General features: G+C 42.6%; 1 protein-coding gene across 2 annotated transcripts in view; it reads left to right on the plus strand.

The window, feature by feature from the left end:
• brox (BRO1 domain and CAAX motif containing) overlaps window positions 1–20,640 on the plus strand; it is a 47,607-nt gene that overhangs the window by 20,919 nt on the left and 6,048 nt on the right. For both annotated transcript variants that reach the window (XM_041188052.1, XM_041188051.1), the window contains exons 4-9: window positions 6,236–6,331; window positions 6,423–6,495; window positions 8,811–8,916; window positions 9,663–9,752; window positions 16,676–16,761; window positions 17,613–17,694. In XM_041188052.1, coding sequence (XP_041043986.1) covers window positions 6,236–6,331; window positions 6,423–6,495; window positions 8,811–8,916; window positions 9,663–9,752; window positions 16,676–16,761; window positions 17,613–17,694 — 533 coding nt within the window. The remainder of the gene's footprint in view (window positions 1–6,235; window positions 6,332–6,422; window positions 6,496–8,810; window positions 8,917–9,662; window positions 9,753–16,675; window positions 16,762–17,612; window positions 17,695–20,640) is intronic.

The following is a 20,640-nucleotide window of genomic DNA, read 5'->3' on the forward strand; positions in this document are numbered from 1 at the left end:
TTTAAATGGTAGCGAGGAAGAACTAGGGAAGAAATAGAATTTTATTCTGAAAAGCTGTGGGGGAAGGAAAGTATTAGTAGTCTTGAGTTACAGTTTAATAACCCATTCTCCATGCAGCACGCTTCCTATGACTACAGGAGCTTTAATAATTGCACTATTCATGGAAAAGCAGTTCAGAGAAGAACTATAGCAGAGTTTAAACTCCATACAGTCACTTAACACAAACTGTACTGAGGACCCGTGCAGGAATTGCAAATTCTGCTCTAGCTCAAACAATGGGAATGTGTGTATCTCTTTGAAAAAAAACTGAATGCTGTGATAGTGACTTTTATGGCTCAAGCTTTTTGCAATGCAAATTGTCAGCAGATTAACATTCCATGGAAATGAAGGCACACGGAACAATAACTGCATACAAATGAGCATCTTGATTCATGAGCCATAAACTTACTGATCAAAGAGTTTCAACAGTTTTCAAAAAAGACTAAATTAAATCACTTTTACTTCTGCATTTTAGCATCAAGTTCTAGGTTTCTGTAGCATTGTTTCACTTTGTACTGATCTCTTTAGCTGCACTGGGCTTGTTTCTGCAGCCTGTAGGTATGCAAAAGGGACTCGGGTTCCTTCCTGTTTACTTCCCCATAGTTAATTACCTTAATCAACCCCAAACCATGGCTCATTTATAATTGCATCTCCTAATAGACAGAGAACTTTGGACTAAAGTAGAAAAGCCCCTACAAATAGTTATTGTGCTTAAGCATGCAATGCGCACTTAATAACATACCTAACTTATTGGCACCTTCTTAAAAAAAAAATCTCTTTTGAGGTAAGGTGGGAAGGACGTAGATTCCCAATGAGCCAAAAGGGTTATTTTAAGTAATTGTGTGCAGGGCATTTGCCTACAGAAAAGAACCCATTTATTGTGAAACGCTTTACGATATCCTGAAGAGATGGAAGACATTTTATCTGTTTTGTTTTGTTCTTTCATTGAGGATCTGAAGATGGTGGCTCAAGGGCAATTAAGGATGGGAAACAAATACTGGCCTTGCCAGTGATGCTCACACCCATGAAAAAATTAAAAAGTGAATTTACTCTGTTTGTTTCTTTGAACTGTTAATTTTAAAAACTACAGATATGTCTCAGTCCATGCGGCCTCTCATCTAGTGGTCTTCTGTAGATCAGTTAACAGTCAATGCTGAGATTTAAAAGTTTAGAATGGGAAAGGGTAGAGTTCAGACCCCCTTAAGAAGACCAGCAATTTATAACTAACGATACTGCCATCCTTACCAGGTCTGGCCTATGTGTGACCGCAGGCCCATAGCAATGTGGTTGACCCTCTGAAATAGCCTTGCAAGCCACTATTATATTCAAGAAGGTGGCTCACCAATAGCTTCTCAAGGAGAGTTAGGGATGGATAATAAATGCAGTCTTACCAGCGATGGTCATCCTGTGAATGAATAAAAAAGACTATAGGTTATCATTTTGTTGAAAGGTGTTGCACTGGAAAACTCTGTGTTTCTCTGGTATTGCAGGGTGAACTTTCCAGATGTTGAGAAATTCTTTGCTACTCCGTGCTCTTAAAACATGATGGTGTTCTTATGTAAGAAGTGCTAATCATAACTTTTTAAAATATGTGTTTCTCTAAAAAAAAGATTGTGTTTCAATGCCCTCCTCTCTCCATTAACATTATGATTTGATTTGACTGGCTCATTAGGTGACACAGATCAATGCATTCTACACAAGGCCAGCAATGACTGTCTAATAGAATACAATCTCTGAAGGCATTTTCATAGCAGTCACCTTCTATGAACTCTAACCCATGTTTCTGTTCCATGCTACCTAATGAATGTCTAATAGAATACAATGTCTGAAGGCACTTTCACAGCAGTCACCTTCTATGAACTCTAACCCATGTTTCTGTTCCGTGCTACCTAACCCATTTTACCTTTTCCCTCTTGAGTGTAATTATGTACAAGGTTCTAACCCACTTAACCTCCACACTGCTTTATTTGGTTTCTTTTGGCCTTACCCATAACTCTTCCTCATTCATGCCTACAGATTGGCTGTTGCCCCAACTTAAAGCGTGAGGAAGTCGAAAAAGGAAAGTCCTAATGCACGTCAGTGTGTGCTTGTTTTCAAGCTGGTTTCATTTGGCTGCTTTTAAAACCTGTTTTGCAGATTTTGGATTCAATTATTTAAGAAAGATGAGAGAGAACCTGGAAATTATAGACCGGTTAGTTTAACGTCTCTTGTGAGGGAGTTATTGGAATCTGTAATTAAGGACAGAATGATTGAGCACTTGGAGAGATACTTGAGCTGAGCAGATGGAGTTAACATACATTTATACATTGCTATTAGATTAATAGTAGTTAAGTATCTACCAGAAGGGGAAGGATAAAGAATGGGGAGGGGAGTAGAGACATTAAGGAGCTTTTTACCTGCTTGGTAACCTGCAAAACAAAACATATCAGCTGTTCATGTAGAAATAATCAATAATCAACAATCCCAACCTATCAGCTGAAGGAAGACGATGATGGGACCAGGCAGTTGTAAACAAGGGTTATGAGGTAGGAAGTAGGATTCACTAGTGGACTGCCGGATAAACACCTGATGTAACACTGCATACCTTTCCGATCAGCAGGTTCCAATTATTAGAACCTATAAATAAGGACTGCATGTGTGAACACTTGAAATATTTGAGCAGATTAGACAGAGCCAACGTGGATTTGTAAAGGTTCGGCCATGCTTAATAAAGTAATTACATTTTTTGAGGAACTAATTCGTGGAGTAGACTGAGGAATGCCTTTAGATTATGTTGAATATCTAGATAATAGCTCATGTTAATATTTTAGAGGTAATGCTTAGTTCCGGGAAGATTAAGGTGTAGCTTTAGAAAATAGGATAAATGTAGCTAAAATAGCTTGGAGTCTATTAGTGCACCAGGGAGGCAATGGTATAGTGGTATTGTCACTGGACTAGTAATCCAGAGACCCAGGTAATGCTCTAGGACCTGGGTTCAAATCCTGCCATGGCAGATGAATTCAATAAAAATCTGGTATTAAAAGTCTGATGACCATGAAATCATTGTCGATTGCTGTAAAAACCCATCTGGTTCACTAAGGCCCTTTAGGGAAGGAAATCTGTTGTCCATACCTGGTCTGACCTACACGTGACTCCAGACCCCCAACAATGTGGTTGACTCTCAAAATGCCCTCTGAAATGGCCTAGCAAGCAAGTTTTAACAAACCGCTACAAAGTCACATCTAATAGGTTGGGGCCATGAAGATTTAAGGCCAATAAGGTTTGTTTTGGGAGTTAGAGCATTCATGGAGATGGGTGGAACTTAAGACCACACCAGTGGTCTCTGGTTTCCGTTTTTTTGTGTGTTTGCTCGGAGAGGGTTGAAGTTTGGATCTCGTGTAGTTCAGAGCTCACAGAGCTGTTACCAGGCTCCAGGCAGTTAGGGCTCAGAGAAGTCCTGCAGAGCTGAGAAGGTGGCAGAAGGTCACTGGTTCAGTGCCAGGTAGTTACGGCTCAGAGAAGCCTTGGGAGCCATTTATAGTTTGGCGCAGCTGGGAAACTGTATTTCAGTGAAACCTAGGGTAAGTGCCAACTTAGCAAAGTTAGTGGTCTGCGAAAAAGTTGGAATTATGTCGGTAATTAGAGGCAGGAGTGTAGCTTTGTGAATCCCGTGGAATGTAGTCTGAGGAGAAGAGATCGAACTATCAGGAAGTGAGCAGTTATTGAGGCATGGAAGTCAGAGGCAAGATCTTTGAAAGTGAAAAGTTGAAAACCCTTGTTACGGAGACAGAGTTTTAACGAGATTTTGTGACTCTCAATGGTCACTTAAGTCTGGGTGGATTGCTGAGAAATCTGTGGGATCTGTCTTGGTTGCATCTGCCATTTATGGTGCAGTGTGGTGTGTTTGACCACAGCTTGCCTGTTATTCATATTTACCTCATGTTAATTCTGAGTGTTAAAGTATAAGATGGATATTGTAGTTGTTTTACTTTGCTGACTTTGCATAGTTAAGTTTGTTTTGTTTGATTAAACCCATGGAATCCTGTGGCTTTATTATCTTAGTAAGTAGCTGGGATTTCATTTTTGTCTACTTTAAACATAAAGTTACTGTTCTCAACCTGATCATAACAGGATGTAGTTTACGAGACTAATAGCTAAAATTAAAGCCTATGGAATTGAAGACAAATAATTGACCTGGTTAGGTGGTAGAAGACAGAGAAGGGATAATGGGATAGGTGCTCCAGTTGTAAGGGAAATGAATAGTGGTGTCCACATGAGTCTGTGCCAGGGCTTTATTTATTCACTATCTTTTTAATTTTTTCAAAGAAATTGATTGGGTAGATAGACTGAAGCATTTTCTACTCATGGGATACAGAAGGACAAGGGAACATAACTTTAAATCAGGACCAGCATTCAGAGAGGTGTTAGGAGCAACTGCTTCACACAAAGAACTCTGGAACTTCCTGCCACAAAACCTAATGGTGTGATAAGCTACAGAGTAAAATTTTAACACTTCCATCCAAAAGTGATAAATTAACTAAACACAAGGGCTGGAAAGGAGATTTGTATGGACAAGTTGGAAAGGTTGTAATTTGCATTTTTGATGGGTTTTTTTGTCCTAGGTTTACCCTGGTCCTTCCTCACACTGTAGAATTGGGGAGACAAGATTTCCACATTGCATTACAATCTCATAAAGGAAACCTGGGTTAGTGGTTTTGGAGAAAAAGAAAAATGTGAATGTTGGGCATTCAGGAATAAAAGCCGAAAAGGTTGGAGATTCACCACTGGTGTGTCAGCATCTGAAAATCGGTGAATCATAACTGATTTTAGTGCTTCAGGGAATGCCTCCCCTGGTATGTCAGTTAATGTTGTGCTAAGATAATATCAGTAAAAAGGCATTGAAGTGGATGATCAGCCATGATCGTATTGAATGGCAGAGAAGGCTCAATGGCCTGAATGACCTCTTATGTTCCTATGAACTCCCAGGCTCAAAACTTGCTGAATTAAGTGATTTCAGCTGGAGTGCTTATTGGAATGCTGCAATTGACCTCTTTACCAAGGCAAGTAAAGAAAATTAGCCAGTTTCTCACTTTTCTGTGCATATTGAATGATGACAGGATTGGCTTGTAAATGATGCATTCTCAATGGCATATCCCACTAACAGTGTTTAGGCTTACATGTGAAGAATGGTCACTTGGGTGGGGTGCAAGAAGCCTACTTATGCCCGTTTTAACTCTAAGCACATCCAGAGAAGAGAAATTGTGTTTGTAGGAACACTATTTTGAAAAGGTAGGTAACTGTTATGAATTTAAGGTCTTCATACTGTTCTCTCAGAATCAATAGCACTTGTTATTCCCATAGATGGGCCCCATAATATTACAATAACCTCTTGTTCATTCCCTTAAACATCTGCCCCTCTGCTCCTTACGACTTATCTCTTTAATTAACCCTCCTAACATTCCTTCTTTGGCTTGGGATCCATTTCTTTTTATGTCTCTATCTAGCAACTTGGAATGTTGTTTTGGCTTCATGCTTGCCTATCCAGTTGTAACCAGAGCATCTCCACCAATGGCTTCACTTCCTGCCACTGCACTGTTACTTACCGGGTTTTCCAAGAGTCGATTCTTGACCTCCATGCACCTTCTGTGATTACATGCTGGCCCTTGGCAACGCAAAGTCTGTTTCTAACTATCCTATCTCATCCTTTCATATTTTAAAACACTTCTTTCTGATCTAACAACAATCTTTGTTGTAAAAGACCCATTTCTTTCACTTCTTTCTCCTTATTTTGTGTTTCTTCATACCAGATGATATCCTAGTGAATCTGCACTGTACCCTTTGAAAAGCCCCAAAATCATTTCTATGTTGTGGATTTGGATACTGCTGAGTTCTTATTTGAATTTTATTATGTTTTATATAGTTCCTTACACCTATTTGCTGACTTATCCCCATAACCTGTTTTCCCCCACCTGTCTTGTTTTCAAATCCCAGTGGTAACTCAAGAACTCACACCCAAATTCCCTCTGGCATACATAGTGCAATTTCCATGCATATTCTTCTCAGTTAAGAGAGGGAAAGGGCACTTCATTGTTCTGAGTCTGTCAGCCTGTACAGAGCAGTCTCTCCAATAAATTGCATGTCAAGGTAGGTTGATGCAAATATCTCATCCCTTTATCAAACAAAGATTTATGAGACTATTTCGATTTTGCTCTCATAGTGCCCAGCAGGATGCTATCTTTGACCTGGTCTCCATGGAGTTTAACGTAGCTTTGTGGCACACAAAATATGCTTCCAGACTAGCCGGAAAGGAGGAGTAAGTAAACACAATTTAATGCCAACCATTCTTGTATTGTATTTTTCTGGACTGGAGTCATTTGGATTAATGTTGCTGTATATATTTTTAGTATAACCGTGGATGAAGCAAAAGATGTGCACAGAAGCTTGAGGAGCGCAGCTGGAATCTTCAAACATATCAAGGTAAACAGTCGCTACCTTAAATTTAACTTCATCTGGCTTTGTCATTCTTTCTTTCCCCTTCCTAACATCTGGGCCAGTTGGCCTCCTTCTGTGCTGTAAATTTCTATGATTTACAGCAGTGGTAATGAAGTTGTGGTTTGTAGGCTGTCTCGTTGCTCCTTTTATGTAAGGTTGGTGCATGGCACGGGAGAAAATATCCCATCTCACTCTCTCCATTCTACCCAAAAGCAGCGCAGCTCCAGAGTACCACAGTTTTTTCAAGGCTTTGCTTAAACTTGTTGGGATTTGCAACTTCGACCCCTTTCTACTATGCTATATTATGCTAGCTTTGATTAAATTTATTTGTTAAACCTCAACTATTCTTTTTGTCTTGCCTCAGTGCCCCCCCACCCCAACCCAAACAAAGAAAGTGCCAGTTGTCACATTGACTCCATTGGCAGCATTCTTGCATCCTGGAACTCCTTCCCTAACAGCACTGTGGGAGTACCACACCACACATACTGCAGCAGCTCAAGAAGGCATCCCACCACCACCTTCTCAAGGGCAATTGGGATACGGAGGTTGCTGGCAAGACCTGCATTTATTGTCAGCAACCTCCGTATCCCATGAGCAAATAAAAAAAAGATGCAACTGAGTGGCTTGCTCGGCCATTTCAGATGGACGTTAGGAGTCAACCACATTGTTGTGGGTCTCAAGTCGCGTGACTGGGGAGGAATGGCAGATTTCCTTCCCTACAGGATGTTATTTATATTATTGTGTCACAAGCCATGTTTATTGGCCCAGGTTACTGGCCATGATAGACATTGGTTATTTTCAGATTGAACATAGGACTTAGGAGCAGGATAGGCCATTCAGCCATTTGAGCCTGCTCTGTCATTCAATAAGATCATGGCTGACCTGATTGTGGCCTCAACTCCACTTTCCTTTCTGCTCCCTATAACCTTGACTCCCTTGTCTTTCAAAAACCTATCCAACTCAGCCTTGAATAAATTCAATAGCCCAGCCCCTCCATTGCTTTTTGGGGAAGAGAATTCCACTGATTAATGCCCCTGTGGGCATTTCCATATTAAAAGGGAGACCTCTTACTTTTAAACTGTGTCCTCTAGGTCTAGTTTCCCTACAAGAGGAAACATTCTCTCAGCATCCTATCAAGTCCCTTCAGGGTCTTTTATGTTTCATTAAGATCACCTCTCAATCTTCTAAACTCCGATGGGTGTAGGTTCAACTTGTTCAAACTTTCCTCATAAGGTAAAGCCTTCATCCCAGGAATGAGTTCAGTGAACCTTGTCTGAACTGCTTCCATCACAGTTTTATCCTTTTTCAAATAAGGAGACCAAAACTGTACCCCATATTCCAGATGTGGTCTCACGCAAGGCCCTGTTCTAAAGGGGGTGCAGGAGCAAAGGGACCTGGGTGTTTATGTGCATACGTCATTGAAGGTGGCCGGACAGGTTGAGAGAGTGGTTAATAAAGCATGCAGTATTTTTCAATTGGGGCATAGAGTATAAGAGCAAGGAGGCTATGTTGAACTTGTATAAGTAAGCTAGATTATTACATCCAGTTCTGGGTGCCATGCTTTAAGAAAGATGTGTAGACATTAGAGAGGGTGCAGAAACGATTTTGCTCTCTGCTCCTTGGTTACGTGATGAATTTTTCTTTTCATTCTCCCTAAATGTTGATTTCTGGACACTGGCTAATTTTGCCCCAACCTAGAGGGGTATCCTGGCCAATTGCACTCTCCCTAGCTCATTGAACTGGGGACTTCCTGCTATTTATGTCAATATCTCAATGGGAAGTGCATTATCCAGTAAGTCTGCAGGGAAACTCTTGGAAGCCCTTTATATCAGGCTGATAGTCTTGCAGGTTGGCACCATTCTGCCGGTGAATATGAATTGATTTTAATGTTTTTAATTGGATAAAAAAGTGTTGGTTAACTGGCCTGCTGTTTGGAATGTGATCCATTCGGTTTGTAACTTGCTGATTCTCATATAATTAATGTACTTGGAAACTCTTGAATGTTTATACAGCTGGCATTTCACTCACAGTGACCTGGCAGAAAGTTTGATCAGTACACAGCAGCAGAAATAACTAATACACTTGGACAGAAATCTGATGTCACCTTGGAGTCCAGAGACCCTCGGAAGAGGCTTCCAGTTTCAGTGTGAAAGTATTATATTATAACATTACATCATAGAGTATAGTGAACCGTATGATGTATCTTTTTCCCTAAGGCAATAATGTATCTTTCTACTGTTTTTATCCCTCATGCATAAACTGATATCATGATTAATTCAATTTAATTTTACTCTGCTAAGGAAGGCGAAGTAGGCAGACTTGTGACAGCGCCTGAGAAAGGAAAGGATCTTGAATCACGGGTTCTCGATACCTACATCATTCAGTGTCAAGCTGAGGCTCAAGAAGGTACGAATAGATGTCAGCTTTTTCAATTCTTTTCCTATAACTGTAACTTCTTCAGTATAAATCTGGCCTCATCATTTGAAGGCTGTTGTAGGGGCTGTGGACTAATAACCCAGAAAGCATGAGTTCAAATCTCACCATGGTAGTTTAATGCAATTTTTTTTAAAAGCAAGCTTGGAAATAGGTAACAGTAAAAGTGACTATAAAGCTGTCAAATCACCACACAAACCTATCTGGTTCACTCACCTCCTTTAGGGCAGGAAACCTGCTGTGCTCACTCAGGTGTGGACTCTATGTGACTCTGTGATCAGTGGCGGTTCAGCAAGTAGTATCAAATCGCTACAATTCTGCAGCTCAAGAACATGTTCTATCAGCTCCATCTCAAGGGGAACTGGGGATGGACAAACATGCCATCCTTGCCAGAGACTTCCAGATCCTGAGCATGTATTTAAAATAAAAGGCTCTTATAAGGGCAATGTATTCCTCTTGTCCAGTTGCTGCAGTGTGTTAGAGCTCTGAGCTGTGTACCAGTCCAGATGACATGTCGCTTCATACCTCTGAATTCTTGCTCAGTGAGTTCCAGTTTTCTCACCCATGGGAAGGTACAGGAAGCAGGCATTCTGCAAGGAGGGATAACTGTAAAGATAAATCATCCATATAGATCAACAGTAAATAGAGCTTTTAAAGAATGAGGGACAATTAACATTATTGTACAAGAAAGTAACTGTTCATTTGCCTTTTGATTGAAGTTACCATCGCACGAGCCATTGAATTGAAGCACAACTCTGGTCTGATCGCAGCTTTGGCCTATGAAACAGCCAATTTCTATCAGAAGGCTGGTAAGTTGCACTTTCTTACTCTTGTTTATGCTCTCAATCATATTCTCTCATTTATTTGCACTCTTGCTCATAACATCATTCTTTTTCTTTCTCACTCAGGCAAATACCCATTGAAATTTGCAGAAGTCTGGTGGCCACTTGTGTGATAATGTTAAACTAGGCTTGTTTGTTGTCCAAAGAGATATCCCTTTTAATTCGGAGGAAAAGCTCCTCAGAAGGCCTTGGTCAATGTATTGACAGCCCACCTTGATACATAAGTTAGTTTATCCAATAAGTGAGTAGATGATCTTTGCAGGTTAGGAAAGTTCATAGTACTACCCCTGTCCTGGACTGAGTCAGCTAATATCAGTAGGAGCAGTAAGTGGGTGGCTGCAGTTGGTTAGAGAGACAGAAGTTGGGTAGAGTCATTAATCGCTATATAGCAGCTCCTAGATATGAACATACTAACATACATACAAATATATGAAATATATGGCCCCTCGAGCCTGCTCCACTATTCAATGATCATGGCTGATCTGTTTGTGTTTCGAGTTCTACATTCCCATCTACCTTACGTCACATCAACAATTTCCAGTTCCCTGGCCCCAACTGCTTCCTCTTCACCATGGACGTCCAATCCCTCTACACCTCCATCCCCCACCAGGATGGTCTGAGGGCCCTTAGCTTCTTCCTCGAACAGAGGCCCGAACAATCCCCATCCACCACTACTCTCCTCCGTCTGGCTGAACTTGTTCTCACGCTGAACAATTTCTCCTTCAACTCCTCTCACTTCCTCCAAATCAAAGGTGTGGCTATGGGTACCCGCATGGGCCCCAGCTGTGCCTGTCTCTTTATGGGGTATGTGGAACATTCCTTGTTGCAGTCCTACTCCGGCCCCCTTCCACAACTCTTTCTCCGGTACATCGATGATTACTTCGGTGCCGCCTCATGCTCTCGTCGGGACTTGGAAAAATTTATTAATTTTGCTTCCAATCTCCACCCCTCCATCATTTTCACGTGGTCCATCTCTGACACTTCCCTTCCCTTCCTTGACCTCTCTGTCTCAATCTCTGGTGATAGACTGTCCACCAATATCCATTACAAACCCATCGACTCCCACAGCTATCTCGACTACAGCTCCTCACACCCCGCTTCCTGTAAGGACTCCATCCCATTCTTTCAGTTCCTTCGCCTCCGTCGCATCTGTTCCGATGATGCTACGTTCAAAAACAGTTCCTCTGATATGTCCTCCTTCTTCCTTAACCGAGGTTTTCCACCCACGGTCGTTGACAGGGCCCTCAACCGTGTCCGGCCCATCTCCCGTGCATCCGCCCTCACGCCTTCTCCTCCCTCCCAGAAACATGATAGGGTCCCCCTTGTCCTCACTTATCACCCCACCAGCCTCCGCATTCAAAGGATCATCCTCCGCCATTTCCGCCAACTCCAGCATGATGCCACCACCAAACACATCTTCCCTTCACCCCCCTTATCGGCATTCCGTAGGGATCGCTCCCTCCGGGACACCCTGGTCCACTCCTCCATCACCCCCTACTCCTCAACCCCCTCCTATGGCACCACCCCGTGCCCACGCAAAGATGCAACACCTGCCCCTTCACTTCCTCTCTCCTCACCGTCCAAGGACCCAAACACTCCTTTCAAGTGAAGCAGCATTTCACTTGCATTTCCCCCAACTTAGTCTACTGCATTCGTTGCTCCCAATGTGGTCTCCTCTACATTGGAGAGACCAAACATAAACTGGGCGACCGCTTTGCAGAACACCTGCAGTCTGTCCGCAAGAATGACCCAAACCTCCCTGTCGCTTGCCATTTTAACACTCCACCCTGCTCTCTTGCCCACATGTCTGTCCTTGGCTTGCTGCATTGTTCCAGTGAAGCCCAACACAAACTGGAGGAACAACACCTCATCTTCCGATTAGGGACTTTACAGCCTTCCGGACTGAATATTGAATTCAACAACTTTAGGTCGTGAGCTCCCTCCCCCATCCCCACCCCCTTTCTGTTTCCCCCTTCCTTTTTTTTCCAATAAATTATAAAGATTTTCCTTTTCCCACCTATTTCCATTATATAAAAAAAAACCTCCACTAGAGCTATACCTTGAGTGCCCTACCATCCATTCTTAATTAGCACATTCATTTAGATAATATCACCAACTTTAACTTTAACACCTATGTGTTCTATTGTACTATTGTCATTGACATCTTTTGATGATCTGCTTCTATCACTGCTTGTTTGTCCCTACAACCACAGCACCCCCCTCCACCTCTCTGTCTCTCTGTCTCTCCGCCCCCCACACACACACCTTAAACCAGCTTATATTTCAACTCTTTCTTGGACTCGAACTCAAGTTCTGTCGAAGGGGCATGAGGACTTGAAACGTCAACTCTTTTCTTCTCCGCCGATGCTGCCAGACCTGCTGAGTTTTTCCAGGTAATTCTGTTTTTGTTTTCCCACCTACATTTCCTGATAACCTTTGATTCCTTTGCCTAACAAGAATCTATCTACCTCTGCCTTAAAAATATTCAGTGACCCTGCTTCCGCTGCCTTCTGAGGCAGAAAGTTCCAAAGCCACACAACGCTCTGAGAGAAAAAAATTCTCCTCATCTCTGTCCTAAAAGGGTGACCCCTAATTTTAAAACAGTGCCCCCTAGTGCTGGACTCACCCACAAGAGGAAACATCCTTTCCATATCCACCTTATCAAGACCAGTCAGGATCTTATATACTTCAATCAAATCACCCCTCAATCTTCTAAACTCCAGTGGAAAGAAACCCAGCCTGTCCAACCTATCCTCATTAGACAATCCGCTCATCCCAGGTATCAATCCATTAAACCTCCTCTGAAACACCCTGAACGCATTTGTATCCTTCCTTAAATAAGGAGACCAAATCTGCGCACACTATTCAATATGTGGCCTCATCAATGCGCTGTATAACTGAAGCATAACATCCTTACTTTTATGTTCATTTTCTTTCATAATAAAGGATAACATTCCATTAGCCTTCCTGATTACATTCTGTACTTGTATACTACCATTTTGTGACTCATGTACTAGAATACCTGGATCCCTCTACACCTCAGAATTATGCAGTCGTTCTCTGTTTAAGTAACACTCTGCTTTTTTATTTTTCTCGCCAAAATGAACAACTTCACATTTTCCCACGTTATGCTCCATCTGTCAGATTTTTGCCCACTCACTCAACTTATCTATATCCGTCTATAAACTCCTTGTGTCGTCATCACAACACTTTCCTACCTATCTTCGTGTTGTCTGCAAATTTAGCTACCCTCATCGAAATCATTGGTGTAAATTTTAAAAAACTGAGGCCTTAGCACTGACTCCTGCAGACCCCACTAGTCACATCCTGCCAATCAGACAAAGAACCATTCACGCATACTCTGTTCACTGCCAGCCAGCCAATTCTTTATCCGGGCAAATATGTTACCCCCTACACCATGAGCTTCTATTTTCCACGATAACCTTTGATGTAACACTTTATCAAATGCCTTCTGGATATCCAAGTACAATACATCTGCAGGCTCCCCTTTATCCACAGCGCATGTTATTCCTTTAAAGAATTCTAATAAATTGGTTAAACATGATTTCTCTTTCACAAAACCATGCTGACTGTTCCTGAGTACACTGTGTTTTTCTAAGTGCCCACCTATAACCTCCTTAATGATCAATTTTAACACCTTCCCCACGACAGACGTCAAGCTAACTGGCCTATAGTTTCCCGTTTTCTGCCTGTCTCCTTTCTTGAATAGAGGGGTTATATTTGCTACTTTCCAGTCTGATCGAACCCTTCCAGAATCTTTGGAAACTTAACACCAACATATCTTCTAGCTTATTAGCCATCTCCTTTAGACCCTAGGATGAAGTCCATCTGGACTTGGAGACTTGTCAGCCCACAGTTCCATCAGTCTGCTCAGTACCGCTTCCCAAGTGATTGTAATTTTACCAAGTTCCTCTCTCCCCTCCACCTCCTGATTTACCGTTATTACTGGAATGTTTTATATCCTCTATAGTGAAGACAGAAGCAAAATATATGTTCATTTCATCTGCCATTTCCTTATTATTTACTATTAACTCCCCATTCTCATTCTCTAGAGGACCAACACTCACTTCACCTACTCTTTTCCTGTTTAAGTACCTATAGGAACTTTTGCTATCCATTTTTACATTTCTAGCTATCTTCCTCTCATACTCTAATTCCTTTCTCCTGATTAACTTTTAAGTCATTCTCTGCCGTTCTTTATATCCTAACCAATCATCTGACCTGCCATTCATCTCTTGTGCAGCTATATGCTATTTCCTTAAGATTGATGCTTTCCTTAACTTCTTTAGTTAACCACGGATGGTGGGTCCTCCTTTTAGAATTTTTCTTGATAGTAGGAATAAACTTATTCTGAGTATTCTGAAATATCCCCTTAAACGTCTGTCACTGCTTCTGTATTGATCTTTCCTCTAGCCTAGCATCCCAGTTCACTTCAGCTAGCTCAGCTTTCATGCCCACATGGTTGCCCTTCTTTAAGTTTAAAATACTAGTCTTAGACCCATTCTTCTCTCTTTCAAACTGGATGTAAAATTCAGTCATATTGTGGTCACCAGCTACCAAGGGGTGCCTTCACTCTGAGGTCAATAATTAATCCCATCACACTAAACAATATCAAGTCTAATATAACCTGCTCTCTGGTTGGTTCCAGAACATGCTGCTCTAAGAAACTCAAAAGCACACTATTATCCAGGCTACCACTGCCAATCTGATTTTTCCAGTTTATGTGTAGATTAAAGTCACCCATGATTATTGCCATCCCTTTATCACAAGCACCCAATATTTCTTCTTGTATACTTTGTCCTACATTGTGGTTACAGTTAGGGGCCTGTAGACCACTCCCACCAGTGACTTCTTTCCCCTACTATTCCTCATCTCCACTCAAACCAATTCTACATTCTGATCTCCTAAACCAAGGACATCTCCAACTATTGCACAAATCCCGTCCTTGATCAACAGTGCTACCCCTCCACCTTCACCTAGCTTCCTATTCTTCTTGAAGGCCATATACCCCTCAATATTCAGGACCCAATGCTTGTCATCCTGCAGCCACATCTCCGTAATGGCTATCAGAACATACTTATTTACTTCAGTGTGTGCTGTCAATTCATTTACTTTGTTATGGATGCTATGCACATTCAGATAGTCTTTAGTTTTGTCTTTTTGTTGTCTTTATTACACCTTGATTCTTGATGTATTCTTAGGTTCTTTTCTCTCTGTCCCTCCCTGCCATTTTCCGACTCTCATTTCCCATATTAATATTGTCCTCTCTTATCTTGTCTCTACTCTTTTATATACTACATCTTTCCACATTTTCCCCCACTATTTAGTTTAAAAGCCTCTCTATCTCCCTAGTTATGCAGTTCACAAGAACACTGGTTCCAGCGTGGTTCAGGGATAGACCGTCCCAACAGCACAGCCCCCACTTTCCCCAGTATTGGTGCCAGCGCTGCATAAACCAGAACCCACTTCTCCCACACCAGTCTTTGAGGCATGTATTCATCTCTCTAATTTTCTGTACCCTATGCCAATTTGCACACAGCTCAGGTAATAATCCAGAGATTATAACCTTTGAGGTACTGCTTTTCAATTTAGTACCCAGCTCCTCATACTCTCTTTGCAGAACCGCTTTCCTAGTTTTCCCTACGTCATTGGTGCCTACATGGACCATGACAACTGGATCTTCCCCCTCCCACTGCAAGTTCCTCTCCAGCCCTGAGCAAATGTCCTGAACCCAGGCACCGGGCAGCAACACAGCCGTCTGGAGTCTCGCTCTTTGCTCCAGAGAACAGTGTCGATCCCCCTGACTATACTGTCCCACACGACCACCACATTCCTTTTTTCTCCCGCCACTTGAATGGCTTCCTGTACCGCGGTCAATTTGCTCATCCATCGTGCAGCCGAAGTTCCTCGAGCCACAAACACTTGCTGCAGACGTGTTTACCCTGGAAGACAATGTTATCCAGGAACTCCCACATGCTGCAGCCTTCTTGTCATCCTTAATGTGTCGTAAATAATTATTTAATTATAATAATCACTTATTTATGTTACTTTTAAAATATATTTCATTAACTTTACCACCAATTTGTGGTAAGGTAACCTTAGAAATAGATACCAAACAGCTAGCTCCTTTCCCTGTAGTAGAGCAGGAAGCAATTCCTACAGGGTGAGAGAGATAGAAAAAGGAAACAAACACCACCTTCCCCCCACCCCTTCACTGAACACCCCCTCTCACCAAACTCCAAGTCTGCACTCAGTTTCCTCAGCTACACTCACTTGCCCTGCTGGATGTGGGAACATGTGGATTTTTCTATGGCTCTAAATAAATGCCAATGGAGGAATAGCCTGCAACATGGATATCCATACAGTGTCTGAGGGGAAACAAGTGAACTTTTATTATTCAATTTTACAAAATAAATCCTGGATTAAAATATTTCCTCTCTGGTGTATTTTGCATGGGAATCATAATTGAAGTATAGGACAGTGTTGGATAGATTCCTGATTATTTCATTGTATTATTGACATTGAAACTGATACAATTGCTACTGAGAGAGGCTTTGACACACAATAGGTGTGCAACAAATGAGATTATCACCCGTTCTTTGTTGCGCCCCATTGTACTCCTATAGTGGGAGACTTGGCTAATTCTTCCTTCTGTATCCTGGGGGTGTTGATGTTTTTTATAGCCCACTTGCTGCCATCCCACTGAGATCAGCTCATCTGGTACAGATTGGAGATTGAATCTGGCACCTTCATGATCTTGACAGCTCTGCTACTCACTGGATAAATGTGCTGCAACATCAGGGAAGCAGGTAGAGCTTTCACTGAGTTTGTTCGAAAATGATGGCTTACATCTGATCTTCCTTCTTCAGATCACACTCTTACCACCTTGGATCCAATCTACACAGCAAAATGGAGGAAGTACTTACAGCTCAAAAACTCCTTCTACCTGGCTTATGTAAGTGTTAACCTTGCAAATTCAAGCAGAAGGCTGCTAATTTTATGATGCTGTAGTGTTCAGTGCCAGCTCATTAATCCCTGGAATGGGGAATTGGATCTGATGGTCTGATCAGAATAGCACTTTCTTGAAGGAGATTCTATTTCCCTACCTCCTCTAAGTAGACCATTGTTGATGGCTCTGTTAGATGAGAACAAATCCGTATGATGCCTTTTCTATCTGATTTGCTTCCAGCAGCAATAATGTACTGCTCACCACAGGTGCTGACATGCTGTTTTACTGCACATTGGGATTGACAAGAATGAGAAACTGGGTGCCATAACTGGCCTGTATGGGGCCTGAGGAGCTGATGGTCTCCTTAGGCTTTGTGTCCCGATCATATCGCCTGCTGCTTCTTTACCACTTTCTCTTTTGGACTCGTGCCCCAGGCAAATCTCCTTGTTTCAAATAGTTATTTCACTGTTACTGAACTGTATGTGACATTCTCAGGTGGAGAATGGTGGATTACAGAATGTGAGATCATGCTGCTTTATTGGTGCATAGTATGTGCAGTGAGAGTCCTCCAGCTCTTAAAGCTCTTCTTGGACTGTTCAACTAAGGAATCATGTAGGAGGCTTGCTTGTGGCAGCCTGCTATACTTGGGGAGAGGAGGGCTATTGTGTGGGGGTGGGGAGGGGCAGTGAGCATTAATCAGGGCAGAGCGCCCTTTGCCAGTTGGCCTAGGGTTGCATCCATCATACACTCGAGGGTTTGGTGTCTCCCAAGATTAAACAATCTGGTCATTTTTAAGTGGTATTACAGCAGCGTGTGGATTTAACATCAAGTCAGTATTGTGTACTTGTTCTTTACAGGCATACTGTTACCATGGCCAGACCCTGCTGGCCAGTGACAAGTGTGGGGAAGCCATCCGATCACTACAAGAAGCAGAGAAGCGTGAGTATAAAGGAGTCATTATTAGCTCTATAGGAATTGTATCTGTCACAGTGGACTGGAAATAACCTAGGCTCATCTAACAGTCATACTCCACCTTTTCAGACCAATTCTCCCAGCTCCCTCATGCATACTGAAAGCAGGTAGAGTGCTTATGATGGGTGCCTATTTCATGGAATTGATTTGGTTTGATTTCTGTTGCTTTCTGATGCTTTCAACTTGTGTGTGAGCAGGCTGAACTGTTGAATGTAGCATCTGTTCAGTGGGAGCTGATTCAGGATTGGCTGCAAGGCTCTGGAATGATCTTTGTGCTCTAGAGCTGGTCCCAAATCCTGCTGACCTGATTTGCTGCTTCCTCCTAGAATGAGCAGGAGAGAGTTTACAGAGAAACTGCAGCTATTGTGGTGCATAGCCAGGCTAGAATCAAGGCTAAGATTGCCAGGGCCCTCCAGCTCTCCCTGAAGATCAACCCCTCAGTTTGTGTGTGCACCAAGGGATGTGTGAGGCACCTGCCTTTCTACAAACAAAGATCCACACCCAAAGTAGTCAGCTATGAGCAATGTTCCCCCGCCCCTGCCCCACCCCCAGCTATGCTTACCCGCACAGGGAGGGAGCACAAACCAGACAATATGCCCCTGATGGGCTCAGTCACAGATCAGCATTGGCAGAACATGATAACAAGTCAAGGACAGAGATTATGAGGAGTTTTGGGCAGTGAATAGGATTCATAATTTATTTGTCATTCAGACTTTTTAAAAAATGTCTGAATTCAGGTTTCTGGTGTGACACTGAGACATGTAGCCCAGGAATATGCCCAGGTTCCTCATCGTATCCCTGGGCTGAGGGAGGGAGGTGGAGTGGTGTCGGGGGCAAGGGTAGTGGCTTGAAATCTCTGGAGAATCTTGTGATCCTGAACAGGAGGGGAAAATTGAATGAAGATCAAGTTGGAGCTGTGGTGCCCCCTATGTTTAAACAACCAACTCATACAACTCTTCAGTTTCTCACACACTACACACACTGCTGGTCCAGCAGAGAAAGGACCCCCTACTTCACTGTTAAGTCACAATTCACAAATGTGAGAGAGCAAACAGCACAAGGCAAGTTCCCCGTTCCCCTAAAAAATAGCATAGAGCATAAAAAGCTTTAATTACTCTTGCATACCTCCCAGCAATTCATGATTTCAATCTAGGAGCAGATAGACATAAGGACAGCATGAGAAATGTGCCCCCTCCAAAGCACGGTATCCACACCCCAGCAATGAGGAGGGTGAGGAGTTGCACAAGGACCTCTCCATTTTATGACATTATGAAACTTTTAAGATCCACCAAAATATCATAATGAAAGGACTCTCCTTGCGCTGTTTACTTTTAGACTACAGAACACTGCCTCTTTATTTAAGGGATTTCCATGTCAGATTGGTGGTATGTTATGAGATACAGGCTTTTGACAGCATTCCATTATAACTCGTGTGGCAAATGGGTGGTCAGGGGACTGACCTTTCATATTTGGGATCACCACTGGTTGGAGTCATACCTGGCAAAAAGGAAGATGGTTGTGGTTGTTGGGGGTCAATCATCTCGGTCTTGGGACATTGTTGCAAGAATTGCTCAAGTGGTGTCCTAGGCCCATCTTCAGCTGCGCTCTCAATGACCTTCCTTCCATCATAAGGTCAGAAGTGGGGATGTTCGCTGATGATTGCACAATATTCAGCACCATTCACGACTGCTCAGATACTGAAGCAGCCCATGTCCAAATGCAGCAAGATCTGGACAACATTTAGGCTTGGGCTGATAAGTGGCAAGTAACATTCATGCCGCAAAAGTGCCAATCAGTAACATGAGAGAATCTAACCATATCCCCATGACACTCAGTGGCATTACCATCTCCAACAAGAGAGAATCCACCATCTCCCCTTGATATTAAATGGCATTACTATTACCATCACTGAATCCCCCACTATCAACATCCTGGAGGTTACCATTGACCAGAGACTGAATTGGACCAGCCATATAAATACTGTGGCTCCAAGAAAGGTCACAGGCTGGGAATTCTGCAGCAATTAACTCACCTCCTCACTCTCAAAAGCCTGTCTACCATCTACAAGGCACAAGTCATGAGTGTAGTGGAATACTCTTCACTTACCTAGATGAGTGCAGCTCCCACAACACTGAAGAAGTTTGACACCATCTAGGACACAGTAGCTGCTTGACAGGCACCTCATCTACCACCTTAAACATACACTCCACCAATGCAAATAGCAGCAGTGTGTACCATCTACAAGATGCACTGCAGCAACTCACCAAGCCTCTTTTGGCACCACCTTCCAAACCCATGACTTCTATCACTTAGAAGGACAAAGGCAGCAGATGCATGGCAACACCACCACCTGGAAGTTCCCCTCCAAGCCACACAGCATCCTGATTTGGAAATATATTGCCATTCCTTTACTGTTACTGGATCAAATCATTAAACTCCCTTTCTAGCACTGTGTGTACCTACACCACAGGGACTGCAATGGTTCAAGAAGGTGTCTCATCAACACCTTCTCAAGAGTGATTAGGGATGGGCAATATGTGCTGACCTAGCCAGTGAAGTCCACATCCCATGAATGAATAAGATAAACCAGTCCAGCCCAGATTGATGTTATAAAGATATCCTTTGATTCCTGGTCAAAGGGTCCCTATGTGAGATGGGTTTGAATGGCTTCAATCCAGTCCCGTGTGGACATGGGCTTCCAATTCAAAATGGGCCTCAATGGCAATCTGACTCTGAGGGGTCACAGAAAATAGAGACATGTCATGATAATGTACAAGTTCTGTTGATGCAGAACTCTTTTCTCCTGTACTAACCTGGAAGTGCTTCAGGTTGACTGGATACCGGGAGTGGGGAAGAGTTTCATTTCACTCACCATAAAATCCACACAAAAATACTAAAGCCACATTCTGCCAA

Source organism: Carcharodon carcharias, chromosome 5 (assembly GCF_017639515.1).
Source record: "Carcharodon carcharias isolate sCarCar2 chromosome 5, sCarCar2.pri, whole genome shotgun sequence".
NCBI classification, from domain to species: Eukaryota; Metazoa; Chordata; class Chondrichthyes; order Lamniformes; family Lamnidae; genus Carcharodon; species Carcharodon carcharias.